The following is a 27,402-nucleotide window of genomic DNA, read 5'->3' on the forward strand; positions in this document are numbered from 1 at the left end:
ATCCCAGCTCATCCCATTAGTCATGCAGTACTAAAATCCTCTGTGAAGCATACCACTTTGGGAAGGACCAGGAATGAGGGTGGTGATGGTCTTTAAGCCAGCCTAAACATGTGCAAAAGAACAAATGGGTTGGCTATGTCACCCTTCTGGACCACAGGTGAGGAATAGCTGTTCTGAATTAAGTGAGGAGGATTGAGCAGGTGGTCATTGGTACAATACCAGAGCCTTATTAAGCACCTGCTTCATAGCCAGCTCAGGGCTGTATATCCCAGGAGATCTAAATATACCTTTGGTATGAACCTGTCAGGATATTTACCTGTGTGCTTGAGATCTAACTGCACTAAATAAAGCCCATAGAAAATAATTAAGTTCTAGATTTGTGTGGCAATGATTATGACCTAAGACTGACCATCCATTCATCCATCCATCCATCCATCCATCCATCCATCCATCCATCCATCCATCTAATCAATTCCATTTCAGAATTTTCTGAGTAAGGCTCTAAACAGTGCCTCACTGTGCATTTAACTACCTGAAGGCTGACCCTCAAATCTGTTTTTCAGACTTTTTCAAATTTTTTTTTTGTCTTTTTGGTAAGCATGCCCAGGAATCCTTGCTGAGAGTTCCTTTGGTTTTACTGTGATTACAAATTCAAAATCAAAACAACTTCTAAAATCATGTTTCGTCCCTTCTCCTTAAAGCCTACCAGCATGGCTTACAGCTGGCTCTTCTCAGACTTCAATGTGTAAATGAATCACCTGGAGAGCTTGTTAAACTGCAGACTCTAACTTAGTAGCCCTGTGGTGGGAGCTAAGAATTTGCATTTCTAACAAGCTCCCAGGTGATGCTGATGTTGCTGGCCTGCAGACTCACAAAACCACTTTCAATGCTAAAGGCTCTACCTTTGTATCCTGAAAAGCATCCATGTGTGGAGAATCGGGAAACAGTACCTTCTTTTTATTGGGCTTGTGGGAGACTGAGGCACAGGGAAGTACAATAGCTTGAGCTGCTGTTCAACAGCACATTCGACGTCAGAACATGAGAGTCTGTGCCAAGTTTACTGGGCTGCCATTTGTTTACTCTTCATTCATTCCTTAATTTGCCAAATCTTACCTGAGGTCCTGCTGTGAACCAGCACTGTGGTAGGAACTGGGGACATGGGCACAAAGAGGACTCGGCCTTACCCTCAAGCGGCACAGTGACCACTGGGGACAATGGTGGGGGAGCATAAGGAGAAGAGAGGCACGGAACCAGAGCCGGCAGAAGATGCACTGAGCGCCGAGATGCAGGCATATGCAGAGTGCTTTCAGGGAAAATAATTTGCTTCTGCACGAGCTACCTGAGATGAGCCTCAAGATATGAGTGGAGGTTTTGCATAGTAGAGAAGATAGGAAGGATACAGTATTCTAGAGAGAATGAGGTTCATTATGGTAAGGTGTGTAGGCCCTAGGACAGGAGCCTGGGATGCTTCCCTGAGTGTAGTAGGAAGTGAGACCAGGTAAGTAGCCTGGGTTCAGTTTGTTAAGGGCCTATTTGGTGAGAGAGATTAGTGGATGGTTGTTAGGCAAGGGGGAAAGTGTCTTAGATACCTTTGGCAGGGTGAAGGGATTGGATTAGGAATGAGAAAATGTGTGTGTGGGGGGAGTAAGAACCAGTTTATTTATTTATTTATGTTTTTATTAGTACATGTGCATTTATTTATTGACCATGCCGTGCGGCTTGTGGGATCTTAGTTCCCCTACCAGGGATGGAACCTGGGCCCCAGCAGCTAAAGCACCAAGTCCTAACCACTGGACAACCAGGGAATTCCCCTAAAACCAGGTTTCTTACTTTCCTCATTATAGCACTTAGTTGGCCTTGCTTTGCCCTTAGGATAAACTCCAAAATTTGTAACCTGGCTCAGAAGATGGTGTATGACGTCATTTTCACCTCCCTCCTCTGCTTACTGTGTGTCTCTCACTTTGCTCACTCTGATCCATCCACAGGGATCCACTCAGAGTGCCTCAAACACACCAGCTCTTTGCCACCTCAGCCTTTTGACTAGGGGTTGGCAAACTAGGGCCATGGGCCAAATCTGGCCTGTTGCCTGTTTTTGGATGTCCTGGGAGCTAAGAATGAGTTTTACATTTTCAGATGTTTGAAAAAGAATCAAAAGAAGAGTCATGTTTTGTGACTTGTGAAAATGGTAGGAAATTAACATTTTAGTGGCCATAAATAAAGTTTTATTGGAGCACAGCCATGCTTGTTCGTTTATCTACTGTCTGTGGTGCTTTTGCCCTACAGTGGTAGAACTGAGTATTTGAGATGGAGACTGCATGGCCTGCAAAGCTGAAAATATTTACTCTCTGGACTGTTAGAGAAAAAGTTTGCTTACCTCTGGTCTTAATGATGCTCTGATGCTGTGCCTTCTGCTTGAATATTCTTCCCTCTTCTCACCATTGATTCTAACTCATCATGTAGGTCTCAGCTTTATTGTCACATCCTTAAAAAAGCCTTTCCTGACCCTCAAATAAATCAGAGGTCTCTTGTCATTGTACTCTTAATTTTACTTCATTGTATCTTTCATAAATTGTAATGACACGTCAATTTGTATGATGATTTGTATAAAAGCTCACCCCCTCCAACCAGAGTAATCCACAGGAGGATGGAGATGATATCCATTTTGTTCCTTGTTGTGTCCCTATCCCTAATTAAATGCCTGGCAGATAGTAGGTACTCAGTAAATATTGTTTGAATGATTTGAGTGGGCCAATGAGGAGCTAGTGCAGTTTTCCAGGTGAGAAGTGATGAGACCTGAATTAGGCACTGTGGGATGGAGAGGAGGTGGGTTCCAGAAATCGTTAGGGGTTAATGTCAGCAGGACATTGGGGCTGATTGGCCATGAGGGGCGAGCTAGGTGGAGGAGTCAGAGCTCACCGCTCATCTCGGTATTGCTGTCATTCATGTGCTCCTTGTCCTTAGCCTGGAATCAGATGTCAGAGGGAGTTGGGCAGAATTTGGAGTTCAGACTTCTCAGAAGACAGAAGTGGTATACTAGGACCACCGTACCTTTTGGGCAAAGCCTTTGCTTGGGTCCTAGTTCTGCAATATGGAATTTTAATCATGTCCTTTACATATAAGGTTTGTGTGTTTTAGGTTGACGTACGTCTCCTTAATGAGAATTGTCAGATAAAAGGAAAAATGCCATTTAATTTTTTCATAACCCCCAGCAGTCTGGCTTCTCCATTTGGTCTCAATGATTCTGACTCTCATCTTAATGAAGGCCAAATGTAAATTAAGTTCTCTCAGGCTGGAACAGCTGGAGTCTCCTATCTTTATAAACATGAAACATTGTAGGGTAACAAGGTGCAGGCTGAGGAAGGTCAAGCAAGTTAACAGGCTGATGCCGATCCTGACAGCTCAGTGTTAATGGAAGATAATTATCTGGCTTGTAGCGGATGCATGGAGATATTCCAGTCCGTCTTTTAACTCATTTCCTCTTTTTGCTATTGTCAGCAGAAGAGAAAACTAATCATTTTATAGTTTGCAATTTTCATTGTTCATTCCAAAGGTCTGGAAGCAGCTGGCTGGAATGTCAGAGGATTTTGTTGATGGGTTTAGAAAATATATCTGCCCCTTTCATCTCCCCAGTCCATGCCCTTCTGCTTCTGTTGCCCTGATAACATATTGGGAAAATGAGTAAATGATTCTCTGATTGGCTCTAATGTGCTTTATCCTGTGTATGTAGATTCTTGGGAGGAACCTGGGAGTTTGGATAGCCAGAGGGGTGGTTTGATAACTTCCTGCTAGCTGTGGAAGGTGCTAGCACACTTAGCATTGGATGCTTTGCAGTAGGAACTCTTGAAAAGAAAACTCTGTTAGACTTCAGGAAAGCCTGGTCCTTGTCCCTTCTGTACAGTAAGAGACTGGCATAGTAAGGGCCTCGACTGGCCTTATTCTTTCATTCTTCTTGATGATATAGTAACAATTATTCTCTTCTCTTTAGGTTTCTCATCTTGAAACTTTATGAAAGATAAACAATGTCAGTTTCTTTCTTGGAAACGCACCATTTCTTTTTTTTTTTTTTTTTTTTTTGCGGTACACGGGCCTCTCACTGTTGTGGCCTCTCCCGTTGCGGAGCACAGGCTCCGGACGCGCAGGCTCAGCGGCCATGGCTCACGGGCCCAGCCGCTCCGCAGCATGTGGGATCCTCCCGGACCGAGACACGAACCCGTGTCCCTTGCATCGGCAGGCGGACTCTCAACCACTGCGCCACCAGGGAAGCCCACCATTTCTTTTTGGATGGCAGTTTGGTGGAAACTATAGTCTTTTTCTGTTAGTTACTCTGGCTTTACATTTTGTGCATAGGTCTGATGTTATTTACCTACATTCGTCAGATCTTAGCAGTACAGCTCATACAAGATTGGAGCTCTGGGAGATAGAATACAGTTCTGTAACAACAGAAAAAGTACAGGATTTGAAGCCAAACACACTTGCATTTAAATCTTTCTCCACCATTTACCGATTTTGCAACCTTAGGCTAAGTCAGCATCTCTGAGTTTCAGCATGCTGAGCTGTCAAATGATGATAATAATATCAGCTTTGTGGAATTATTATAATTTAGTCAGATATTTGTAAAATATCTTATTCAAAGAGTAGTCTAATTCTCACTTCCACTGTGCATAAAAATGTTTGTCTCTACTGATGGGCATGTCAATAACATTCTAGCACCAATCGAGAGAATTTTAAACACTAGAATATCTTATTTTAAGTAGCTGAGTGTAATGAGTGGTATGCTTTTCCTGTTTGAATAATAGCTATGGAAACCACCTAAAAATGACCACAGAGTTGTCAGAGACAATCATAGAAAATAGTAGAAGAGTATAAAGCATATTTTCAGAGTCATTCATTTATTTGAATCATCCACATCCTATGTGTAATACCTATACCAGAAAGCAGCCAGCTTTGAATTGCAAAGCTGATTGACTTACTGAATACCTTCTACTTGTTTCCCCTAAAATTCACCAGTGCCTCCAGCCCCAGAATTATTTTATTCCACAATGATTATTTAATCTTTACACTAGTCATGTGGGGTAGATATTATCTCTTTTTATAAATGAGGAAACTGAGGCTCAAAAATGTTAAGTGTCTTACTCCTCGTCTCGTATCATGCAAGCATACGTACATCAAGAACCATACAAACAGCTCCATCCCCCATCCCCCTCCTGTGGAGACCTGTGCACTTCACTGTGGGAACCCAGAGGTGGTCTCTGTCTTCACAAAATTACAGCCTTTTAAAAATTAAAAACACACACACGTATATGTATATGTATTTATTTATTTGGCTGAGTTGGGTCTTCGCTGCGGCATGCAGGATCTTTTAGTTTTGGCACATGGGATCTTTAGTTGCGGCATGGAAGTCTTAGTTGTGGCATGTGAAATCTAGTTCCCTGACCAGGGATCAAACCCGGGCCCCCTGAATTGGGAGTGCGGAGCCTTAGCCACTGGACCACCAGGGAAGTCCCCAAAATTACAGCCTTTTTGGACTAAGCAATAACAACAGAATAAGGAATTAGATGAAAACAGTAGCTAAAATGTATACAGTGCTTATTATATACGTAGTACTTGTCTAAGCATTTCATCCATGTTAAACTCATCTAATCCTCACAACCACCCTATGAAGTCAAGTCTCATATTTTACAGATGACAAAACAGACTCAGAGATGTTAAGCAATTTGCCTAAGGTTATTCAGCTAATAAATGGCAAGGCTGGGGTTTGAACCTTGGCATTTCAGACCCATAGACTCATTTCAGAGCCATTTCACTCTACTACCTCTTCAAGTGTTTGTCTTGCAGGGTTTGAATAATCTAGTTCAGGGAAAAAACTTGGAAGTAATGACTTCAGGAGAATCTGAGGCTGGGAACAATGGGAGGTAGGTTCGTTTTTTTCATTTAAAAAGTCTTGGCTGAGTGTCTCCTATATGATGGGCACTGAGGTTGCAAGGTGAGCAAGACAGATGAGGGCCCTGGGTAGCCTTCTGGGAACTTAGATTCTAGCATAGAGCAGCAGAAAAGAGACACGGAGACAAATACATAGGCAAAGTGATTTTGTTTTCTGGAAAATGCTGTGAAGGAGAATGGCAGATGAACAGATTTGGCATAGCTAGTGTGTTCTCTTGGGAGGTTTTGGTTGACAAGAATGATGAGACTTTCAGGAAGAAGGAGCAGCAGATTCAATGAGAGGAGGAAAGCACCTGAGAGATCAGCATAGGAGGTCAGCAGGGCTGGCCAGGTATGAGCAAGGCAGGGAGTGGCAGGAGGTGGGTAAGAGAAGTGACCAGGGGCCAGATCCTGCACAGCCTTGAGGCCGTGGACAGGAATTTCGATTTTATTCTAAGACAGTGAGAAATGGTTGATGGATTTTAAACATGCGTGTGACATGATCTGTTTTATGACTTCAAAAAGATCCTTCTGGCATATGTACTGGGTAGATAATAAATATTTGTATAGGAACAACAAAGTTTACACTATAATGTGAAAGGGAAAAAAGTTATGAGGCTGTGCAGTCTTATAAATGCATTTGTCTTAAGAGACTTACAGTATAGAAAAAAAAATGGCTGTATATTACAAAAAACAATAATGAGACACTATCCGTGGTTGGTATAGTTTGCTAATGTTACAGCACAAAGATCATGCTTTTATTACTTCTTTGTACTTTTCCATTAAAAAGTAATCTTATAGTCCTAGCTAACCTTTCTGGTTGACAACACTTCGTTATTTAGCATGGGATTTTTTTTTTTCTTCTTGGGATTATTTTCCTAAACCATCTGCACTGTATGAGGGACTTTACATGCAGTATTTCCTCTAAGCCCCTCAGTGACACAATATTATTATCCCATTTTACAGATGAGGAAAACAAGACCCAGAGGGCTTAAGTAGCTTGCTTCCCCAAAGCTATGCAATAAGTGGTAGAACCAGGATCCTCACCAAGTCCAGCCCTCCTCCAGCCCCTGGGCTATATCCGTTGGCCCTCACTGCCCTGTTGCTCATTTCAGCTCATGTGTAGGGTTACAGGCTGGCAGCCCACAAGCTGAATCTGGTCCCCAGATGGGTTTTGGTGGACCCACCCTGTGCTTGAAAAAAAAATTCTTTTTTGAATTAGTGTCCAACATTTAAAAACTAAGAAATTTCACATAAAAATCCAGATTTTTCTGCTTCTCTAGAAAAAATAACAAAAGGATTTAGCAGTCCTGGGTTAACATTCCCATGTGGAAGGAACTGGCCAGAGTTGTGCAGGAGCTGCCCCTCGAGAAGGGGCGAGTGTCCTTCATTTCACAGTGGTCCCCACCCAGCCTGCCTCACCATTTCCTTTTCCAGCAACTACCCGTCTAGGCACTTGGATTTGAGACCCAGACTGCGGGAATTTGTTCAAGGAATCCATCATTACTTTTCCTATAACAAAATGCTTAGAGAAATGGAAAGACTTTCCAGTTGGGGAATTTCTTGGTCAGTGGATCTAAGGATACCATACTCATGTTCTCTTACACCTCTGGGTCTTTGCTGAGGTCTTCCTTCTGCCTGGCAAACTTAAAATCATTTCTTTTCACTTGGGGAAACTTATACTAATTCTTCAAGCTCCAGGAAGCCTTCCTTGACTTTCTCTATGTTGATTGGGGTCCTGCCCTCTGTCCGCTATGGCATCCTCCCCTTACCTCTACCCTGGAATTCATTAAACTATATTGCACCTCACTTATCTCCATGTCCCTGGTGTCTAGGGCATTGCTTAGCATCTCACACTGATAACTCAGTACATATTTTAATGGATGGATGCATGAACTTATCAAATCATTTATCATGCCATTTTTGATTGCTGGGTTTTGTCTGTCCAGATAGTTCCATTCCAAAGTAAAGATCCACTGCAAGTTGAGTGTACTTTCATTTTCTCTTCCCTGTTGTGGAAAAGGAAGTTTGGAGTATTACTACTCCTTTCTACCCCAGAGCCATCCCTTGGCTGCAGTCTGTTACCTTGAGTCACTGCTTATTTTGTGAGATTGATGGAGTAACTCCTCTGGGCCTCTCTTCTGTGTCTTTGTGCTCTGAGGGGACTAACCCCTTTATGTTGCTCCCTTCACCCCCAAGAAAATCCAAGACACATCAACTGAATCAGACAAGCTCTCTTTAGAATGTTTATACTAGGGCCGTTTTACGTTTGGACCAGATTCCTCCCAGCCTTTGAGCACTGCGGACGGTACTGTCAGCTGATGTTAGGGCATCTGTTGTGGATTTTCTCTCCAGGGTGGTCTTCCCATAAACTGGGCTCGTAACTAAAATATATGGAGTGTTGAGGCTGATGGCCTGCCTTCATTTACCTGGACAGTGAATCCTTTCCTTATCCCTGCATTTGCATATTTGATTTATGCCAAATATATGCTGTATTCTTTTACTTTTATAGTCCAACAGAGTAATTTAAAAAAGCAGGCCAAAATTTTTTAAAAAAAGAAGGACTTGGCCTGATACCTAATAACATTTAATAAATGTCAGCTATTGTTATGATACTTTATTTTGTATTTTACTTTATAACTTCTGTGACTTGGACATATGTTTTCTTTATTTGATTGGTGACATGGCCTTGCAAGTTAAACGTTACTATTTGTTACATTTTATAGATAAATATAGTAAGCCTCAAAGAGATGCAGTGACTTGTCCACAGGTATCAGGCTTGGGTCTTTATGAAGGTCCTTTTGGATCTAAATCCTGTCTTGTTTTTCTCATTTGTTTTTTTTCTGCTGCACCATGTTCCTTCCTCATCTGGTTTGGTGGATTCTTGGCTCCGTAAGAGGAGGGACCAAACCTTTCTCTCCATACCTGACTATTGTCTTCCCCGACCCAAACACAGTGCTTGTCATTGAAAAAATATGCAATAAATATTTGCTAAATGAATTCTTGTTTCCTGGTCCTTTCCAGACTTACGGCTGTAATAGCATAGTCCACGTGCCCAGCTTCCTTGCTGCCAGCCTTGTCCGACCACTGTGTAGGGGTGTCAGCTACATCTAGGAATTTACAGTATAACCAGAGAAGAGAGAGAAAGATTGCTAAGTTTGGCTGGCCTTATGCTCACATGGTATGATTCGATGTAAAACAAAAAATGAAGAAAATTTTTTCCTCACAGTGGTTAAAATGGAGGTCACATCTATTGGAGGAAAATACTGTCTTTAGAAAAGACACTAAAATATACAGTGCAGTTAATGTGTGTTGTGATACAAGAACTCATTAGCATGATCAGCTGCACTAAGGTGGACTGTTAGCTTGGAAATCTGGGGGCCCAGGATAGGTGGATGTTAACTGGGGAAAGGGAGGAGGGAGGCCAGAAGTCTGACAAGATGCAAGTCACAGCATTCTTCTGGAGGGGTAAGTAAATCTCATTTCTCTGAACATATGGGTTGGTTTTATTCTTTTTTTTTTTTTTTGGTTCTATTGTCTTCAAAATGAGAATAACTGTGCTGCTATTGTAGGGATATATTCATTTAATCAGTGAAACAAACATTCGTCTAGTAACTGCTATGAGGAAGGCGTTGTACCTGGTGATGGGGAGACAAGACGGAAGCCAAGAGTATCCTTTAATCTCAAGGGGCTCCCAAGTCTAGGACCAAATGTAAGAGGCTGTGAAAGCCATTTTTTCCCCACATTTTATTATCAGAATTGTCAAACATACAGAAAAGTTGAAAGAATTTTATAGTGAACACTTAGAACCATCACCTAGATTCTGCCATTAACATTTTACTGTACTTGGTTTATCACATATATATCCATCTATATGTCCTTCTATCCATCCAATCCATCCACCTTAAGTTTTTGGAGTAAGTTGAGATATTGTTACCCTTGTGAAAGCAGTTTGAAATAATATCTTTCCGAGATACTTACTAAATTCTATTTAAGATATTGACTCTGTTTGATTGCTGTCTACAAACATCATCAACACCTGCACTAGAATTTATTAACTATCTACTGAATTTATTAACTATCTATCTATCTACCTTTTAACTCTGCTATCTTGCTTAATTCTTTTGAAAATCCTGTGAGGTAGATGTTAGCACTTACTTCACAGATAAAGAAGATGAGGATGGAGGGAGTTAGATGGATTACTACCTACTGGCTGTTACTTCTGGCAGTGTTGGGATGCAAAAACTTGGGTTTTCTAACTCTAGGAAATGAATTTAAGGAGTCAAAAGTTAGCTGGTCAACTCCAGTCTTTATCAGGGGCAAGGTGCCCCGGTCTGTCCTACAGATGAGATACCTGGTTCTCTTAGTTTAAATTTCAGATCCCAGATACCACATTTGTTTGGCTTAAATTTTGAAGATAAATATGAACTCTAGAATAAAAAAGTTACCTAAGTTAGACTCACAGTTAAAGAATCACGCTTGAGACCGGGTGAGGTCTAAGATTCCCTCCACTACACAAACTCCAACCCATTTCTATTTCGTCTGTGTTCCAGCACAGGGGGCTCCAACCCCCAGGCCGTATACTGGTACCTGTCTGTGGCCTGTTAGGAACTGGACTGCACGGCAGGTGGTGAGCGGCGGGCGGGCAAGTGAAGTTTCATCTGCCGCTCCCCATCGCTTGCATTGCCGCCTGAACCATCCTCCTCCCCGCCCTCGGTCCGTGGAAAAATTGTCTTCCACAAAACTGGTCCCTGGTGCCAGAAAGGTTGGGGACCGCTGCTCCAGCACGTTAGAGTTACCTCCCAAAGAGCTGGCCCCTTCCTCCTCTTTGCATTTACCTCCTCCTGAAACATCTGCAGTTGGAAAAAATGAATAAATGATCCAACTAGTTCCTTAGCTCTTCTGAACCCCAGGGTCCTGGCAGTACTTCTGCAGCTAAGACCTCACTGGAGGCCAGTCTCTGTGCATGAAGCTGTGTCCACTCTGCTGGTTGAATGACAAAGGGACTCAGGGATCCCCATCAAAGCCTACATCTCTCTGAATCCTTCCTGTATGGAGAGGCTGTGGATTAGGTGAAACTTGGGCGTGACCTCAGTAGTAAAAGGAAGTCTGATCTCAGCTCTACAGCCTCATCAGTACCCCTACCCACACCCTCTCAAAAAGCTGCTTTAGTCTGGCTTCCAGGCTGTGTCATCTCAAGAGTCAGTGTCTTCTGGCTCAAAAATGCAAGACTAGGGAGTGTTCGGAGGGAATTAGAAGCTGCCTGGGTAAGTGGCTCTGCCCCCTCTGGCCTCTGTCTCTCATTCGGGCTTCGCTTAAGGGTCTGAACTGTGGCACAGATAAATGTTTCCTTCCAGTAATGCTGCATGTGCAGAGTATTAGAGCTTGCCCAAGGAAAGCAAAGCAAGCTACCAGGACGTAAGATCTTTTTACCAATTAATTATTCATAATATTATTAATAATAAGGGTTTCATCTTCTCTAGTATTATTTGTATTATTCACCACTGATTAGTGAAAATGACCAGTCATGGATGAGCACCGGTTCAGGGACTGGCATTTGGGAACAGCCGTAACTCCTGAAGTTCTCTTTCGGTGCTGGCATTCTGTGAGCCTAAGATAGAGGAGAGAATCAGGACCAGAGTGAAACCTACTGCAGTTGTCTTGGCATGAGGCCGTGTGGTCTGGCTTTGACCGGGGGTCAGAGACCAGACCGTGGACCTGAGAAAGGGAGTGAGTCACTGTGCAAGTATTTATCAAGCACCGCCCATGTGCTGGGAAGCAGCAGCCGGGCAGCAGTGAAGGAGTATTGGGTTTGGAGTTCAAGTGGCCGAGGTTTCACACCATGTTGTTCACTTAACTGTCTGCATGATCTTGGGCAATTCATTTCACTTAGGCGCCTTAGTTTCCTGTTCATGAAATGGTATTGACAACAATATTTTGTATGAGAAGTTATTTGGTAAGTTGTAGGGTGCTGGTGGTAGGGATATATTTTCAGGTGATGATTAGGACAGAAGTTGATTTCTGGGAAAAAGGTTAGTGAGGTCTATTTTTCATATACTTAACTCTAGATGCAGTTAAGAGAGCTAAGAGTGAAGGGGAAAATCCACATGGTCTGAGGGTAGGCCCTTTTTTTTTTTTTAACCGTGCTTAATCTTGATGGACAACTTGGGGAGTAGGTAGTAGTATTTGTGTTTGAGCTTGAAACAGGCTAGGAGTGAGTGCTAGAGCAGGGCATCTAACTCAAATCTAACTCAAGCCTGTGCCCTTTCCACAGCAGCTCACAGGCCCAGGGTTGTGGAGAGTGGAGGAATCAGGGGGAGAGTAAATCCATCCTCTGATGCCCCAAGTGACTGTTTACAGAGCAGTTTCACTTGCACTGTTATTAGTAGCTTATGGGGCACTGTCTTCAGTAACCAGCATTCTCAGGATGATGGCTGTAAGAGGAGAGGTCTTTAGACCTCAGAAGAGGTCTAAAAATACTAGCATGATACCCATCGGTTCCTGCCAGAGTTGACCGAGGACATTCATTCATTCAGCAAATATTTATTGAAAATTTATTTTATTTCAAGTACTTGGTTAAATGCTGGGAGTATAGCAGTAAACCAGAGTCCCTGTCCTCAAGCAGCTCATATTCTAGAAGAGGGACAGAAATAAAGGCACAGTGCTCTGTAGGTAGGATGGAAATTCAGTTCCTTATGGAAATATGCCCGGGTTGGGGGAGAGGAGCCAGGAGGAGGTGACATGTAGGTTGGGGGCTAATGGAGGTAAGCACTCAGTGGGGTGGATGGACTGGCGTGGGAAGAGGTCTGGCAGTCCGAGGAAAGGAGGCCTCCGTGGGGCTGCAGAGAGAGCGTGGTGCGAGCCTAGAATGTGAGAAAGCAGTTCTAGCTCGGTCTAAAGGCACCTTTGGAGGCCCTTTTGCGTATTCAGTACCATTCATTATGGGAATTTCCTTTTTGGACATCATGGGATGGAGCCCTAGCCCCAGGCATAGAAAAGCCAGAAGCTTCTGTCGCCCCTGTTCTGACCATCGCACCTCAGGGCCTGGATCTGAGAACCCAGTGATGACAGGCTTGGCGTGCTTCTGTGGTGGCAGTGTCCTCCCTGGGCTCAAGGAGAAGCCCTCCTCATTTCAGTCCTCTCAGGACCAGACTAGACAATGTCCCGGAGCGCAAGGCAGAGAATGAACCCCTCTTGTCCAGGAGGGTGGGACGGAACCCCGGGCGGGGCCTCCTCCTTCTCTTTGGTGGGCGTGTGACTCAGAGGTGGTGACATCAGCCATGACTTCATTCACCCAGAGGAGAGGCTGGCTGCAGACCGCGAGAGGGGCTCTGCCTTCTGCCCTTCCTTCTCCACGTTATGTCTCATTGTCGGGACGTTGTCATGGTCCTGCTCTTGTTTTCCACACGTCTTTTTCATTTCTTTCTTTTTCTGTCATTCTCACTTTATTCCCTTCTCATGTTTAAACTATTCTTTCTCTTCACCCCATCTTCCCTTTCTCTCTCTCTTCATCTTTTGCTTTTGTCTTTTTCTTCTCATTCCTTCGCCACTTCTCTCTTCCACTTAATCTTTGTTTCATTTTCTTTCTCGCTCATCTTCTCTTTTGCCTCCCTTTTCCTTTCTTTCTTCCTCTTCCTCTGTTCTCTTTCTTCCGTGTCAGAAATATGTATGGAAACTGGTCCTCCTGCCTTCCACCTCTTCTCCCCTCCAGATTTCCCACCATGTTTTTTTCTGTCCTAACCTTCCTAAAACTGGAGTAACAAATCACCCCCTGCTCAGACCTCAAGGTCCCCCCATTCTCTTGTGGCCTGTCTAATGAATTCAGATTTGCTTCCTACTCCACTTCAGTGCACATCTCTCAGGCTGACATTCTCAGGGCTCCTTTTCCATGGCCAGGGATGCAGGTGCTGCTTCTTCCTGCACTTTTGTTCAGGCCCGTTGCCCCAGCTGGACTGCCCTCCATCCCATCTTCCTTAGTCTTTGCCTTCCCTCCACAGCGAAGTCAGACACTACCTCCCAGGTAATACGTTTCTTCTGCTGCCTGCCCACAACAGTGCCTTTCTTTCATGACCATGCAGCATCCTTAGTTTATAAATCAGATATTTTCAAACTTGAATTATTCTGTGCTGCTTCTGTATCATGGCTGGGTGTTTCCTATGCAGACTCTTTGCTATACCTCACCAGTAAGCAACCTGAGGATTAGGACCAGTATATTCCTGCCTTTCATCTATGGTTACCTTCACATGTAGCACACACCTGGCCACAAACCAGGACTGATAGACAAATTATTGCATGGTCAATAAGTATTGCATTTAAGAAATAGTTATTTCATGTTAACTGTAGGGCTACAGGTGAGTTAATTATGGTCCTTCCTTAAAAGGACCTAAGAGTCTAATAGGGAAGATGGATAGGCCCCATATAATTTGAGAAGAGTAAGGATTGTGGGGGAAACTAACATTTACTGGGGATGTGCCAGGATGAGCGTTGTAACATGCATAACCTCACTGAATTGAATCATACTATCAATATAATGAGTTAAACACTGCTGTCAGTGAACAAAGGGAAACCCAGAGATATTAGGTGACTACTGGCCAGGAGTAATGTAATTACCAAGTAGGAGAACCAAGGTGTTATTTTTTTTTTTTAATTTTATTATTTTTTAAAACTTATTTGCTTTACAATTTTGGGTTAATTTCTGCTGTACTGCATAGTGATTCAGTTATACATACATACACACACACACACACACACACACACACACACACACATACATACACATACACATATATACATTCTTTTTCGTATTATTTTCCATTATGGTTTATCACAGGATATTGAATATAGTTCCCGGTGCTATACAGTAGGATCTTGTTTATCCATTCTCTATATGATAGTTTGCCTCTGCTAATCCCAAACTCCCAGTCTATCCCTCTTCCACCCCCTCTCTTTTGGCAACCACAAGTCTGTTTTCTGTGTCTGTGAGTCTGTTTGTTTTGTAGATAAGCTCATTTGTGTCATATTTTAGATCCACATATAAGTGATATCATATGGTATTTGTCATTCTTTGACTTACTTCACTTAGTATGATAATCTCTAGGTCCATCCATGTTGCTGCAAATGGCATCATTTCATTTTTTTATGGCTGAGTAATATTCTATTGTATATGTGTACCACATCTTCTGTACCACATCTTCTTTATCCATTCATCTTTTGATGGACATTTAGGTTGTTTCCATGTCTTGGCTATTGTGAATAGTGCTGCTGGGAACATAGGGGTGCATGTGTCTTTTTGTTTTTTGTTTGTTTGTTTTTTCTCTCCAAGCAGGTATAATGCTCATGATAAAAGCAGTAAAATCATCACAAACACACCTTGGAAACATTATGCTAAGTGAAAGAAGCTGGTCACGAAAATACCACTTTTTCCATTTACGTGAAATGTCCAGAATAGGCAGATCCATAGAGATAGAAAGAGGAGTAGATTAAGGACTGTGGGGTCAGGGGAAATGAGGAACATCTTTCTTCTAAGGTGATGAGTATGTACTAAAATCATGGTGATGGTTGCACAACTTGGAGAATATACTAAAAACCATTTAATTGTACATTTTAAATGGATAAAATGTATGACGTGAATTATAGTTTCATTCGGATGTATGACCAGGCGTGGGATCGTTGGATCACATGGTAACTGTATTTTTAGTTTTTTTAAGGAACCTCCATACTGTTTTCCATAGTGGCTGTACCAGTTTACATTCCCACCAACAGTATAGGAGGGTTCCCTTAGGAGAACCAAGGTCTGAACTGAAGTGTGTCAGTCTCCAAAGCCCCAGCTCCTTCCTGAAGTTGGAAACGTGGCGGGACTGACATTCTAACTAATAAGAACAAGCATTTAAGACGTGCTCACTCTGAGCCAGCTGGTGTTCTGCACACTTCACATACACTTGCTCGTTGTTCTCTCAACAGCTCTGTGGTGAAGATGGTACTGTTGTCCTCTGTAATTCTCATAGGACAGAGAAGTAGAAGTGAAGAGTAGTTCAGTTGCTTTCTGAAGGTCACACAGCTGTGACGTATTAGAGCCAGGATATGCACCCTTGCGGTCTGGCTCTGGAGAAGAGGCAGTGGAGTGTGCAAGGGCACCTCCATGTAGAGTAGCACGTTGTGTTACTAGAACTGCCATTGCATCAGTCAGTTTGAGGAATCGGACAGGGGAGAGGAGGGGTGCTGAAACGCAAAGGTGTTGAGAGGTGAGGCAAAATGGAAGCCTGGAGCCAGATCACAAAAACCTTACAGTGTTCAGTGCCCTATACAAGGACCCTTCACAAAAGATGCAGAAGTGTTCCTTAGAAAGGGATGTTTTCTGTGACATACGGAAGGGTTTATGAAGTTCTGCTCTTCTACTAGTTGAGTAGTGAAGGGATTTCTCAGTCGTGGACCTTGTCTGTGCCCTGCAGGAAATGACAGTGGTATAAATAAAGAAGGAGATATATATACACATATATACATATCCAGATGAGCCCCCGAGAAATGCCAAATGGAACCGTAAAGTACACCCATCCTTTATGTGTTGGGGGTAAGCAAAGTTTGGGTTGAAGGAAATTGGGGAAAGAAAGAAGAGGGCCACCACTGGGAGCCAGCCTGGACTGGACACCAGGTTGTCCTCAGATGTCCCAGAGCACTCGACATTTGATGGAGCGCTTTTCCCACCTCAGCCCCCTCTCCAGTACGCTTGGAAGCCATTCAGCCTGGTGCTGCACTGACGCAGGAGTTCCAGCCAGGAAGTGAATGAATCCATTTTCCAATTAAAATGAAACTTCTCCAAGGGACCTGCTCACCCTAAGAAGAGAAATTTATCTTCCTGGCAGTCTGGCTTGGCTAGGATATGTCTCTGCCCCTAAGACAGATGGTGAAAAGCCATTAACTTGAATGAGAAAAGAGAAACTGGGACAGTCCTTATTCACAACCTCATTCACTTATCCATTCATTTCTTATTTCCATTTACATAAACTCCTGTTCAGCTTGCACATCTCTGCTCATTCATTTATTTGTTCATTCACCTAATGTTATTCCTTGTCTATAGATCAGATACAGTGCGAGGTCCTAGGAACAGTGAGACTGAACAAAAACACAGTCCCTGACTCTTAGAGATTTCAGTTTAGGGAGAGAGATAAACATGTGAACAGTTGATGGGAAGGGCTATGATGGGGATATTCACTGAGTATTATGGGGGCATAGCACAGAACACCCTACCCAGCTTAGGGGAATCAGAGAAGATGTCATGGAGTGCGTAACACTTGAGTCCTAAATGATGAGCACATGTTGGCCAAGTGAGGGAGGGAGGGTATCCAGATAAGGAACACTATGAATAAAGATGTAATGGTGAGAAAAAGGACGATGTATGTGATTTTAGTGCAGTATCTCAGATCTATCAGAGACGAAGCTGGCAAGTAAGACATGGTTTGTACATGCCACGTTAATAAATTTAATCTTTAACTCCAAAGGTAGTAGAAAACTTTGAAGGGTGCAAAGGGTACTAGATTGAAAGCTCCCTGTGGGTGGGGCTGTGTCTGTTGTTTGCTCTCATTTCCCTTGCACTGAGCACAGTACCTGACATGTAGAGGATACCAAATAAATAATGAAGGAATGAATGAATGATTTATATAGTCAAATATTCATTTTACATAGGCCATTACATTCTAACTGGCTGTGTAGAGGGTGGGAATTGAGGGGGTTAAAATTTGAAAGAGGCTGTATCAGTTAGGGTAGTGACAGGCCACCTCAACACTTGATGGAGTAAAAAAGCAACCATTTATTTACCTTGTAATTACGCAGGTTACTGATTAGGGATGAGCTAAGCTAAATGGATTTTCTTGTCTCTGCTGAATGTGTTCAGGAGTCTCCGGAGGGCTGCTGGGTTTCCTGATCTTAGCTCTATTCGGCTCTCTTGAATGTGTGGAGCCTTGGCCGGGACGGTTGGTTTTTGCTCCACATGTCCTCTCATCCTCCAGCAGGTCAGCCTGAGCTGCCTCACGTGGCAGCTCTACATTCCAAGAAGACAAGAGCAAGGTCTTCAAGAGCTCAGTTCAGAAGTAGCACAGTGGTGTTTCTGCTTCATTGCATTGGTCAAGCCAGGTCCTAAGCCCAGCCCCAATTCAAGTGGTGGAGAAACAGATTCACCTCTTTTTTTTTTAATTGAAGTATAGTTGATTTACAATGTTGTGTTAAATTCTGCTGTACAGCAAAGTGATTCGGTTATACATATATATATATATATATATATATATATATATATATATATATATATATATACCATTCTTTTTTAATATTCTTTTCCATTATGGTTTATCATAGGATATTGAATATAGTTCTCGTGCTATACAGTAGGACCTTGTTGTTTATCCATTCTGTATATAATAGTTTGCATCCGCCAACCCCAAACTCCCACTCCAGCCCTCCTTCAGCCCCCTCCCCCTTTGGCAACCACAAGTCTGTTCTCTATGTCTGTGAGTCTGTTTCTGTTTTATAGATAGGTTCATTTGTGTTGTATTTTAGTTTCCACATATAAGTGATATTATATGTTATTAGTCTTTCTCTTTCCGACTTACTTCACTTAGTATGATAATCTCTAGTTGCATCCATGTTGCTGCAAATGGCATTATTTATTCTTTTTTTTAAGGCTGAGTAGTATTCCATTGTATATGTGTACCACATCTTCTTTATCCATTCATCTGTCGATGAATATTTAGGTTGCTTGCCATGTCTTGGCTGTTGTGAATAGAGCTGTTATGAACATAGGGGTGCATGTATCTTTTTGAATTATAGTTTTTTCTGGATATATGCCCAGGAGTGGGATTGCTGGATCATATGGTAATTCTATTTTTAGTTTTCTGAGGAACCTCCATACTGTTTTCCATAGTGGGTGCACCAACTTGCATTCTTACCAACAGTGTAGGAGGGTTCCCTTTTCTCCACACCCTCTCCAGCCTTTGTTATTTGTACAGGCTTTGATGATGGCCATTCTGACTGGTGTGAGGTGGCACCTCATTGTAGTTTTGATTTGCATTTCTCTAGATTCACCTCTTAATGCGAGGAGCTACAGAGTCATACTGCAAAGGGCATGAATACAGGGTTGGGGAGAGTTCTGGCCACTTTTGTGGTATACCATAGACAGGATGGCAATAATCCAGGTGATAGAATGTGATGGACTGAAAATAGGATAGTGAAGATGTGGTGTGATGGGTAATTTTATGTGTCAACTTGACTGGGCCACAGGGTGACACTTGTTCAAACATTATTCTAAGTGTGTCTGTGAGGGTGTATCTGGATGAGATTAATATTTGAATTGGTCAGCTGAGTAAAGCAGATTCTCCTCCCTAATGTGGGTGAGCCCCATCTAATCAATTGAAGACCTGAATAGAATAAAAAGGCTGAAAAAGAGGGAACTCCTCCTACCTGACTGCCTTGAGCTGGAAATTGGTCTTTTCCTGTCTTTGACTGAAACCTTGGCTCTTCTTGGGTCTTGAGCCTGTTGACCTTTGGACTAGAAATTACACCATCAGTTCTCCTGGTTCTCAGGCCTTTGGGCTCAGATTGGAACCCCTGGGTCTCCAGCTTGCCAACTGCAGATCTTGGGACTTCTCAGCTTCTATAATCGTGTGAGCCAATCCTGATAATAAATATACATATATGAAGAAATATACAAATGTACATAGATGTCATATATATGAAGGAGATATATATATATATATAGGATATATAAGATATACATATTATAAGATATATATTTTATATATAAGGTATATATATATATTACATAAGATATATATATGTAGTCTCCTATTGGTTCTATTTTTTTGGAGAACCCTGACTAATACAGGGGGGGTGAAGAGGTGGGAACCTCTTCATGGATTAATTGGGAGTTTAAATTAGAAGGATGATTGGATGTAAGCAATGAGAGAGAAGGAGAAGATGACTCCTAGGGTAACTGGATCCCCTGACATAGAAAACCAAGGAGGAGGAAAACATTTGGGGAAAATAACAGATTCTGTTATGAACGTGTCGAGTTAGAGGTGCAGTGGCGCATCCAGGAGACGTGTCTCAGGAGAGTTTAGAGTTTGAGATCGTGCATGTTACTCAACTAGTAGTTGGTTGGAACCTTGGGAATAATTAAAATTGTCCAGGAAGCATGTGAAAAGTGAGAAGAGCATTTGGATGAATCAAGAACATCTCTCTGCATTTAAAGGGAAACTAAGGAAAAGGAGCTCAGGAAGGAGATAGAATAGCAATGATGAGAAGGGCATGAAGGGATCCAAGAGAGTGAGGTGGTGAGGAAGACCTCCTCACTTCTCTGTTTGTCCAAGTCTCCCACTTTATTTCACGTCTGTTGCAAGACCTTACCCAGTCCAAAGCCCTCTCTTCTCTTAGAACCCTCCCTTCCACAGACAGTACCACCCACGAGGAACTGTGTTATCTAGGTTACCATGGCATCCTTCTTTCCTCCTTCTGCATTTTATTGTGCTTTAGGGAGGCAGACCCCTGAACTAGCACTGGGCTGGGCGTTAGAGGTCTACATTTTAGTCTGTCTTTCCACTTACGTGTTGTGTAACCTTGGGACAGTTGTGATCCCTTTCTGGGTTTTACTTTCTTAACCTGAAAGGTGAGGTTTATAATTTCTTACCTTTCCCCTATTCTTTGCCTTAAAGAATTATACAGGTCGGATGAGATCATGCATGTCAAAGCACTTTGAAACACGTGAAGCTCTGCAGTAGTAATTAGAGTGAAATCCGTTGACTTATCAGGCACTCCACATTATTTCATTTAACCCTCCCAACGTCCTTTGAGGTAGATGCTAGTAATGTGGCATTTGAGGAAACTGGGGCTTAGAGAAATTAATTTGCCTAAAGCTACACAGCTGGGAAGTGGTGAAGACAGTAATCAAACTCAGGTCTGCCTGACTCCAAAGTTCTTAGGGCCCACATACCAAAGCCTTGTTTTCCTAATGCATGTGGTGTATCACATTCCTGGGCAAAGTCAGCTTTGCAGAATACGATCCGTTTTCATGCAAATGATAACATTTTTATGGTTGGAAAATCTGCTCTAGTGTGGATTATAAATTTACCTTTCTGTAGAACAGTAGAGCTCTAGGGGAGGTGTGGGGGGAAGATGCATATATGTATCCAGTTCTTGAAAATTAAATAATTTAAATTATACAATAGAATTCTTTCATTTTATAAATAAATTCTGTGAAGGTACAGTACAGTTAAACAAAACCTTCTCTAAAGGGGGTGATCTACCTTGTCATTTTAGAGTTTTGTTTTTTGGGTGTCATTCTCAGCAGTAGCATAAATATTTATTCTACTTGACCTTTAGGCTTCAGCTCAAATCTATCCTCCATGAAGTCTTTTTTGGCCACCCAGGCCCCAAAGCCCTTTCCCTTCTCTGAACCCTGTTTGTGGTTACTCATTAGAGGCAGATATAGGGCCACACGAAAAATATTATGAGAAAGTTATGAGGCTGACTTACCAAACCTTGGTATCAGGCTCATTATATTATCATCATACATCATCTTATTAATTACCATTTCCTTTGCACACATCTTTCTCCAGCTTCATTGTAATTTTACTTTATTTTTATGTATTTATTTATTTGCGGTACGCGGGCCTCTCACTGCTGTGGCCTCTCCCATTGCGGAGCACAGGCTCCAGACGCGCAGGCTCAGTGGCCATGGCTCACGGGCCCAGCCTCTCCGCGGCATATGGGATCTTCCCGGACCGGGACACGAACCCGTGTCCCCTGCATTGGCAGGTGGACTCTCAACCACTGCGCCACCAGGGAAGCCCTGTAATTTTACTTTAAAAGAGTTTGACTTTAAATTTCTTTATACCTCCTGAAACTTTTTGCATTTAAAAAAGTTAGCGGCTTTTTGCCCTCCAGGAGTTTGAAATTTTGAGATGGACTTAGGCACGTGAATATATAATAAGGACACAGCAAGGGATGGAGGGATTCACTGAAAAGGTGATATTTGAGCTGCATTTGAAAATCGAAGGTAGACGTTTGATCATGAGAGAAGATGGGAAAGTCAATCCAAGTAGCAGCATCAGCCTCAACAGAGTCAGGGAGATATGAAAGAGTACAGTGCGTTTGGGGAAGAGAAAGAAATGAGGTGAGATCAGGGTGGGGAGTGATGAAGACAGGGATAATGGGCAGTGAGCCAAGAAGGAGTCATAACAAATAGTGGCCAAGTTGGAGCTAAGTTACGTGTCCTGAGAGCCATGCCAAGGAGATAAAATGTGATTCTAGGCCGCAAGGAACTGTCGAACCATTTTAAACAAAGAAACGTCATGGTAAGTTTTAAGTTTTTAGAAAGATGTCACTGGTAGCACAAACCTCTCAGCGTATCTGTCTGACTTAAAATATCTGCAGTGTTTGGTCTTTTTCTCTGTGGATGGGAGTATGAAACACAGTTATTTCATTCATTCTGGGAAGTTTCTGTTTGCGGATTATGACCCAGTCCATGTTTTCAGCATCATTTTTTTTTTTTTTTAAAGAATGAAGTTGAGGATTAAGTTTCTTCCTGAAACATCTCTCCTTTCTGGGCCATCAGCCTGTGCCCTAATTCTCAGTTGTGAATATAGAGTGAGGATAAGGTTTTGCTTTTTTAGGGGACGTTGTGCTGGAAAACAACATCGTGAGTATTTGGGATGTTCTGGCAGGACCATTTACTGGGAGGGAATTAGGGAGCTCTGTTCTTCCCTTTCATTCACTGCACACAGCAGGGAGCCCAGATAGAATCCCACTGCAAGTCGTGACAAAATACTTAGTTGATCCTTTTTTAATTGGTCTTCCCTACTTTCCCATGCTGCTCCTAGACCCTCGCATCTCCCAACATACATTACAGCGTCTGCTTCATTTTACCCTCAAGTTCCCTTGGCATCTAGAAGCCAGCAGAGACCTCACTGCCTCCCTGGACATGGCAGTGAGAAGGAAAGGGAGAAAGCTCCAACTCTCTGCCCCAGGCTGGTGGGGTGGCTGCTGCCTGGCCTTGAACCTCAGATACACTACTCCACCTCCGCCCTCTGCCAAGACCCGCAGCTGTGTGTGCTTTGAGTGTGGTTTTATGAAGTAATAGATGATTAAAAAAGAGATTTGTTCTCTTTGGTGGCTTTCAAGCCTGAGGGATTGCTTAGCTCAAAGGATTGTTATTGGAATGCAGAAGCCTTTATTGCCAAGTCATACACCCCAATCACTGCTGATTTCTTTTTTTTTTTTTTCCTTGAAAGGACTACTTTTTGTTAGTTGCTTGGTAACTGGAGGAGAGGCTTAACTCCTTCAGCACAGAGAGCTCCTAGTTTGAACTGGATTCAGCACCCACGTTATGAGATGCGCCTAAAGTTGTCTTGTGTTGGAGACCTGCTCTCTGTTTGCTCTAGCCCGTGTACCATTTGTGCATGGAAGTTGTTATGAGGGATGTAGAAGTTAAGTGAGTTGCCCAGGATTGAAAGTGAAATCTCTGAAGTTTAATAAAACATTAGAGGGCTTCCCTGGTGGCGCAGTGGTTGAGAGTCCGCCTGCCGATGCAGGGGACATGGGTTCGTGCCCCGGTCCGGGAAGATCCCACATGCCGCGGAGCAGCTGGGCCCGTGAGCCATGGCCGCTGAGCCTGCGCGTCCGGAGCCTGTGCTCCTCAACGGGAGAGGCCGCGACAGTGAGAGGCCCACGTACTGCAAAAACAAACAAACAAACAAAAAACATTAGAAAAAATGTGTTTTGGAGGGCTTTTCTTCTGTAAAGAATGGTAATAGCTTCCATCATGATGCTTCCAAAAGGCCAAAACCCACAGCTCTGCTAGATCTGGGAGCCTCAGGGTGGTGACTGTGGCCTGGGAAGGAAGGAACGCTCACTTTAGAGTGGGAAGCCCCATGTGGCTTTGGGTTAAGGCCTTGTCATCTGAACCTCAGTTTCTGCATCCTTCACGTGCAGACTGTTGTGTATCACCTACAACCTCTGAACCATCCTGAGAATCCAATGAGATGAGGAACGTGGGGGCACTGTTGTAAGCTGTGGAAGAATCTAAGAGGACAGTCGCTGTGCCTGATGCAGGCCCAGTGGTTCCAAGGATGGAATTAATTCAGTAAGATTGAGGCCCTTGGCTGGGACTCCGCTGGTTGGGGAGAGGCAGGGATGGAGAGATTTTCTCATAGAACTGGATTAAGAATCCATCCACGGGGGCTAATAGGCCCTTGGCCAATCTGGCATTTGATGACTAAGCATTTGTGAATCATGTAGCCCAACCTAAGTACACCATGGGAACCTCATAGGTGGTGTCAGCATCTCCAAGTAAGGGATCAGGCTTCTGGAGACATCCCTCTCATCCAGGCAAACGCTTTCCCCATCTCCTTTGCTGGCTAAGCTGCAGACTTTGCTTGTGGAGAAGGCAGGGAATACTACTGCTGTCTTCTCCCCCAGGACCATGTGCGTTTTTAAGGGTGCCTTGCACTCCTTATATGATGCCATTTCTGGTCACTCCTTCTGTGGAGAGTTTGAGCCAGGGTCTCTGGCTTTGTCCAGTGAAGCCGGCGTTGTCTCAAGAAAAGATGGCGCCGCCAGGCTGCTTTGTCCCTCCTGCCCCCGATGTGTCTCTTTCTGGCCAGAGGCCTGATGCTGTCTCTGAGACATTCTGCCTGGCTTCCGTTGTCCACAGAGGCTGTCTGCGTGGCTACAGGCTGAAAGCTCTCATTTTGCAAGGTCTGTAATGACTGTATACAAGATCTAACAGAAGCAGTTATTTTCTGAGTTCAGGAAGACTGCTTGGCTTTGGCTGGTAGCACTGATCGTTGCTGCAGTGGTTTCGTGGTTTATTTCTGATTGGCCTTGGATTTCTGAAGTCTTTAGAAGGAGGATGCCTTTTCTCCCTGAGAACTGATCACCGAAACCACAGAGCACATGGAAAGAGATTTGGGGGACTACCCAGAAGACATACTAGTAGCTTGACTCATAGTTTCAAAGGCTACCATGTTCTGACTGATCTATTAGCATATAAAGATACTGCTAGTTCAGAGCTACATTTGGCATATTTAGTCAACTTTAAGTGTTGCTTTGTTTAACATTAAGACGTATGGGTGTTCAAAGGAAAGTTTAGCCCTTTCTAGATGTAAGCGCTCCCCCAAATGCTTAGGAATTTAAAATAAACAACCAACAACAACAACAGAAAATGGGCTTGACACTGCCTTTTACATCTGAGCCCTTTTGATGTTATTATTGTTTTAATGGGACCCTGTTCCTGGGTTAATACTCAGTTTCTCTGCTGTGCGTGGATGTCTGTGTTCAGAGAGTGGTGATAGGGGAAGAGAAAATAGGAAGAACTCATAGAATTTGAGGCCAAATATAGATAAAGAATAGTTGTATGTCTATAAAATAGATAGAACAGCACTCAGGACTTTTGTGTTGTTCTAAGGAGGTAACACATGTGGAAACCCTTTGTAAACTCTGAAGCACCTCTCACCTGAGACAGATTGGAAGGTGAAACTGAGCAGTTTGTCTAGTTGTTCAATGTATATTTATCGAATGTCTGCTATGTGTCACCTGCTAGCAGATACTAGAATATGTCTCTTTTGGATCTTCTGTCTTGTTGCCTTTAGGTTCCCAAAGATACCCATGTACTTAGGATACATTCCTTTTTGTTGTAGCCTCTCGGGGAGGGAATAATTGAAACCAGGATGTGGAGAGTTGCCTGGGTGGTAGGAAACCTTTCTTGCTGCTGCTTCTGTCTGTATTGCTCTTCTCTTTTTGAAGTCCTACTTCTCCAGGTCCTTGGCAAAAAAATGGCCACTTCACAGTTTCCAAGTTTATCTCACCTCCAGTTCCATTCAAAGGCAGAAGTTAAATGACTCCATTTGGATCCTGATTCTAAATTCCTGGGAGAAGGAATCTGATTGGCCCAGTTAGGTCACATGTCCACCCCTAGTCCAGTTAAGTGTGTCAGGGGGACTGGAGTCATGTGATTTCTACCTCACAGCTAAGGGTCCAGTCCTGTGCCGGGGAGGAGAAAAGACAGTTGTGGGATATTATGGTGCATAAAACTGACAAGATCCTTGACCTCATTGAGCTTACAGTCTAGCAGAAGAGAAGGACATTATACAACTACTTGCAGGGTGATATGGGTTATATGACAGCCAGACCTCACCTGAGGAGGAGATCCTGAAAGACCTCCCCAGGGAAGGATGGATTGGGTTAACCAAAGTGGGCACAGCAGCAGGGTGGTGGGTGAGGAAGGAGTGTTCTGGACAGAGGTGGCAGAGGAAGGAAAAAGCCCAGTGGCAGGAAAAAAATATCTGACCACATTGGCAGTGTGGAAGAAATTGGAAGGAACAAATATTTTAAAAAGTTATAAGAATAGCTTGATTCCGTACCATTCTCTCTGGCTTAGATTGGAAGTTCTTTGTGGACAGGGACTATCATTCCTGTTGCATTTGGAACCAGTCAGCCTGGGGAGACTTTTTCATGGCAGGACACATTGCATTTCATCGGGTAATTTCGTAGTGTGGTTTTTCTCCCCAGTTCACAGCTGTTCAGCTTTGAAATCTTTTTATGTGTCTTGAAGAGTATCCTCTTGCCCTTCACTGGGAAGATGGATTGCGTACCCTTGCAGAATGTACTTCCTCCTGCTCCAGGTTGGCAAAGAGGAATAAAAGGGAAATTATAGTCATTTTTGGAAGGATCAATAATTGCCAATTTTTCTTTCCTGTATAGTACTGCTTTTATATCACTCACCATTCCCAGCCCCTGAACAGATGTTTTATTGGGCATTGTTGGCTATGCTTTTGTTTTGAAAATTTTGAAACATTATTGAAAGAGGAGAGGGGGAGAAAAAATAGCCCATAATTGATTCTAATATGTATTTAATTTGGCAGAACTTGAGAGAGACTTGCTGGGATAAGGCGGGACATTTCTTTGATCTCCCAGACTTCTTATCGTGGAAGGCAACAGGTGTCACAGCACGGTATGTTAATTATGAGTTGGATTTTATTTGTGTTCATCCATTCTCGGGTGTCTGTATATATATATATATACACACACACATATATATATATATATATATATAGCTTTCTTAACTCGCTTTGACTGGATGTACTGTTTGTACATCTGCATGCGATTTTGCATACTTGAAACATCTTGAATCCATCTTCCACTTCCACTGCACATGCCCAAACACCATTGTTCCTATGAGGCCTGGAATGTGGGTATCCAAGGTGAAGACCATTCATTAAAATTGGACACATTTAAAGGAGACGTGAATAGTCTATTGTGAAATGTGACTATTTTTCCAAAGGCGCTTTTTACGTGATGAATAAAAGAAACATTTTTTGGCCCCTAAAATTAAGGCAAGAGTTATGTTTTTCAAGGAAGGTGATTTTAACTTTAACTAGATGGGTGTGTTAATGAAGCTATTTTGCTTTTTATATCAACGTACCTGAATCATCCCATAGTGTA

The 27,402-nt window shown here is 43.0% G+C and overlaps 1 protein-coding gene across 1 annotated transcript in view; it reads left to right on the forward strand.

Annotated features, from left to right (window-relative positions):
- Positions 1-27,402, forward strand: part of LOC132432423 (FGGY carbohydrate kinase domain-containing protein-like) — a 107,243-nt gene that overhangs the window by 40,058 nt on the left and 39,783 nt on the right. The window contains exon 5 of the mRNA XM_060022822.1: positions 26,823-26,911. Coding sequence (XP_059878805.1) covers positions 26,823-26,911 — 89 coding nt within the window. The remainder of the gene's footprint in view (positions 1-26,822; positions 26,912-27,402) is intronic.

Source organism: Delphinus delphis, chromosome 1 (assembly GCF_949987515.2).
Source record: "Delphinus delphis chromosome 1, mDelDel1.2, whole genome shotgun sequence".
In the NCBI taxonomy this organism is placed as follows: domain Eukaryota; kingdom Metazoa; phylum Chordata; class Mammalia; order Artiodactyla; family Delphinidae; genus Delphinus; species Delphinus delphis.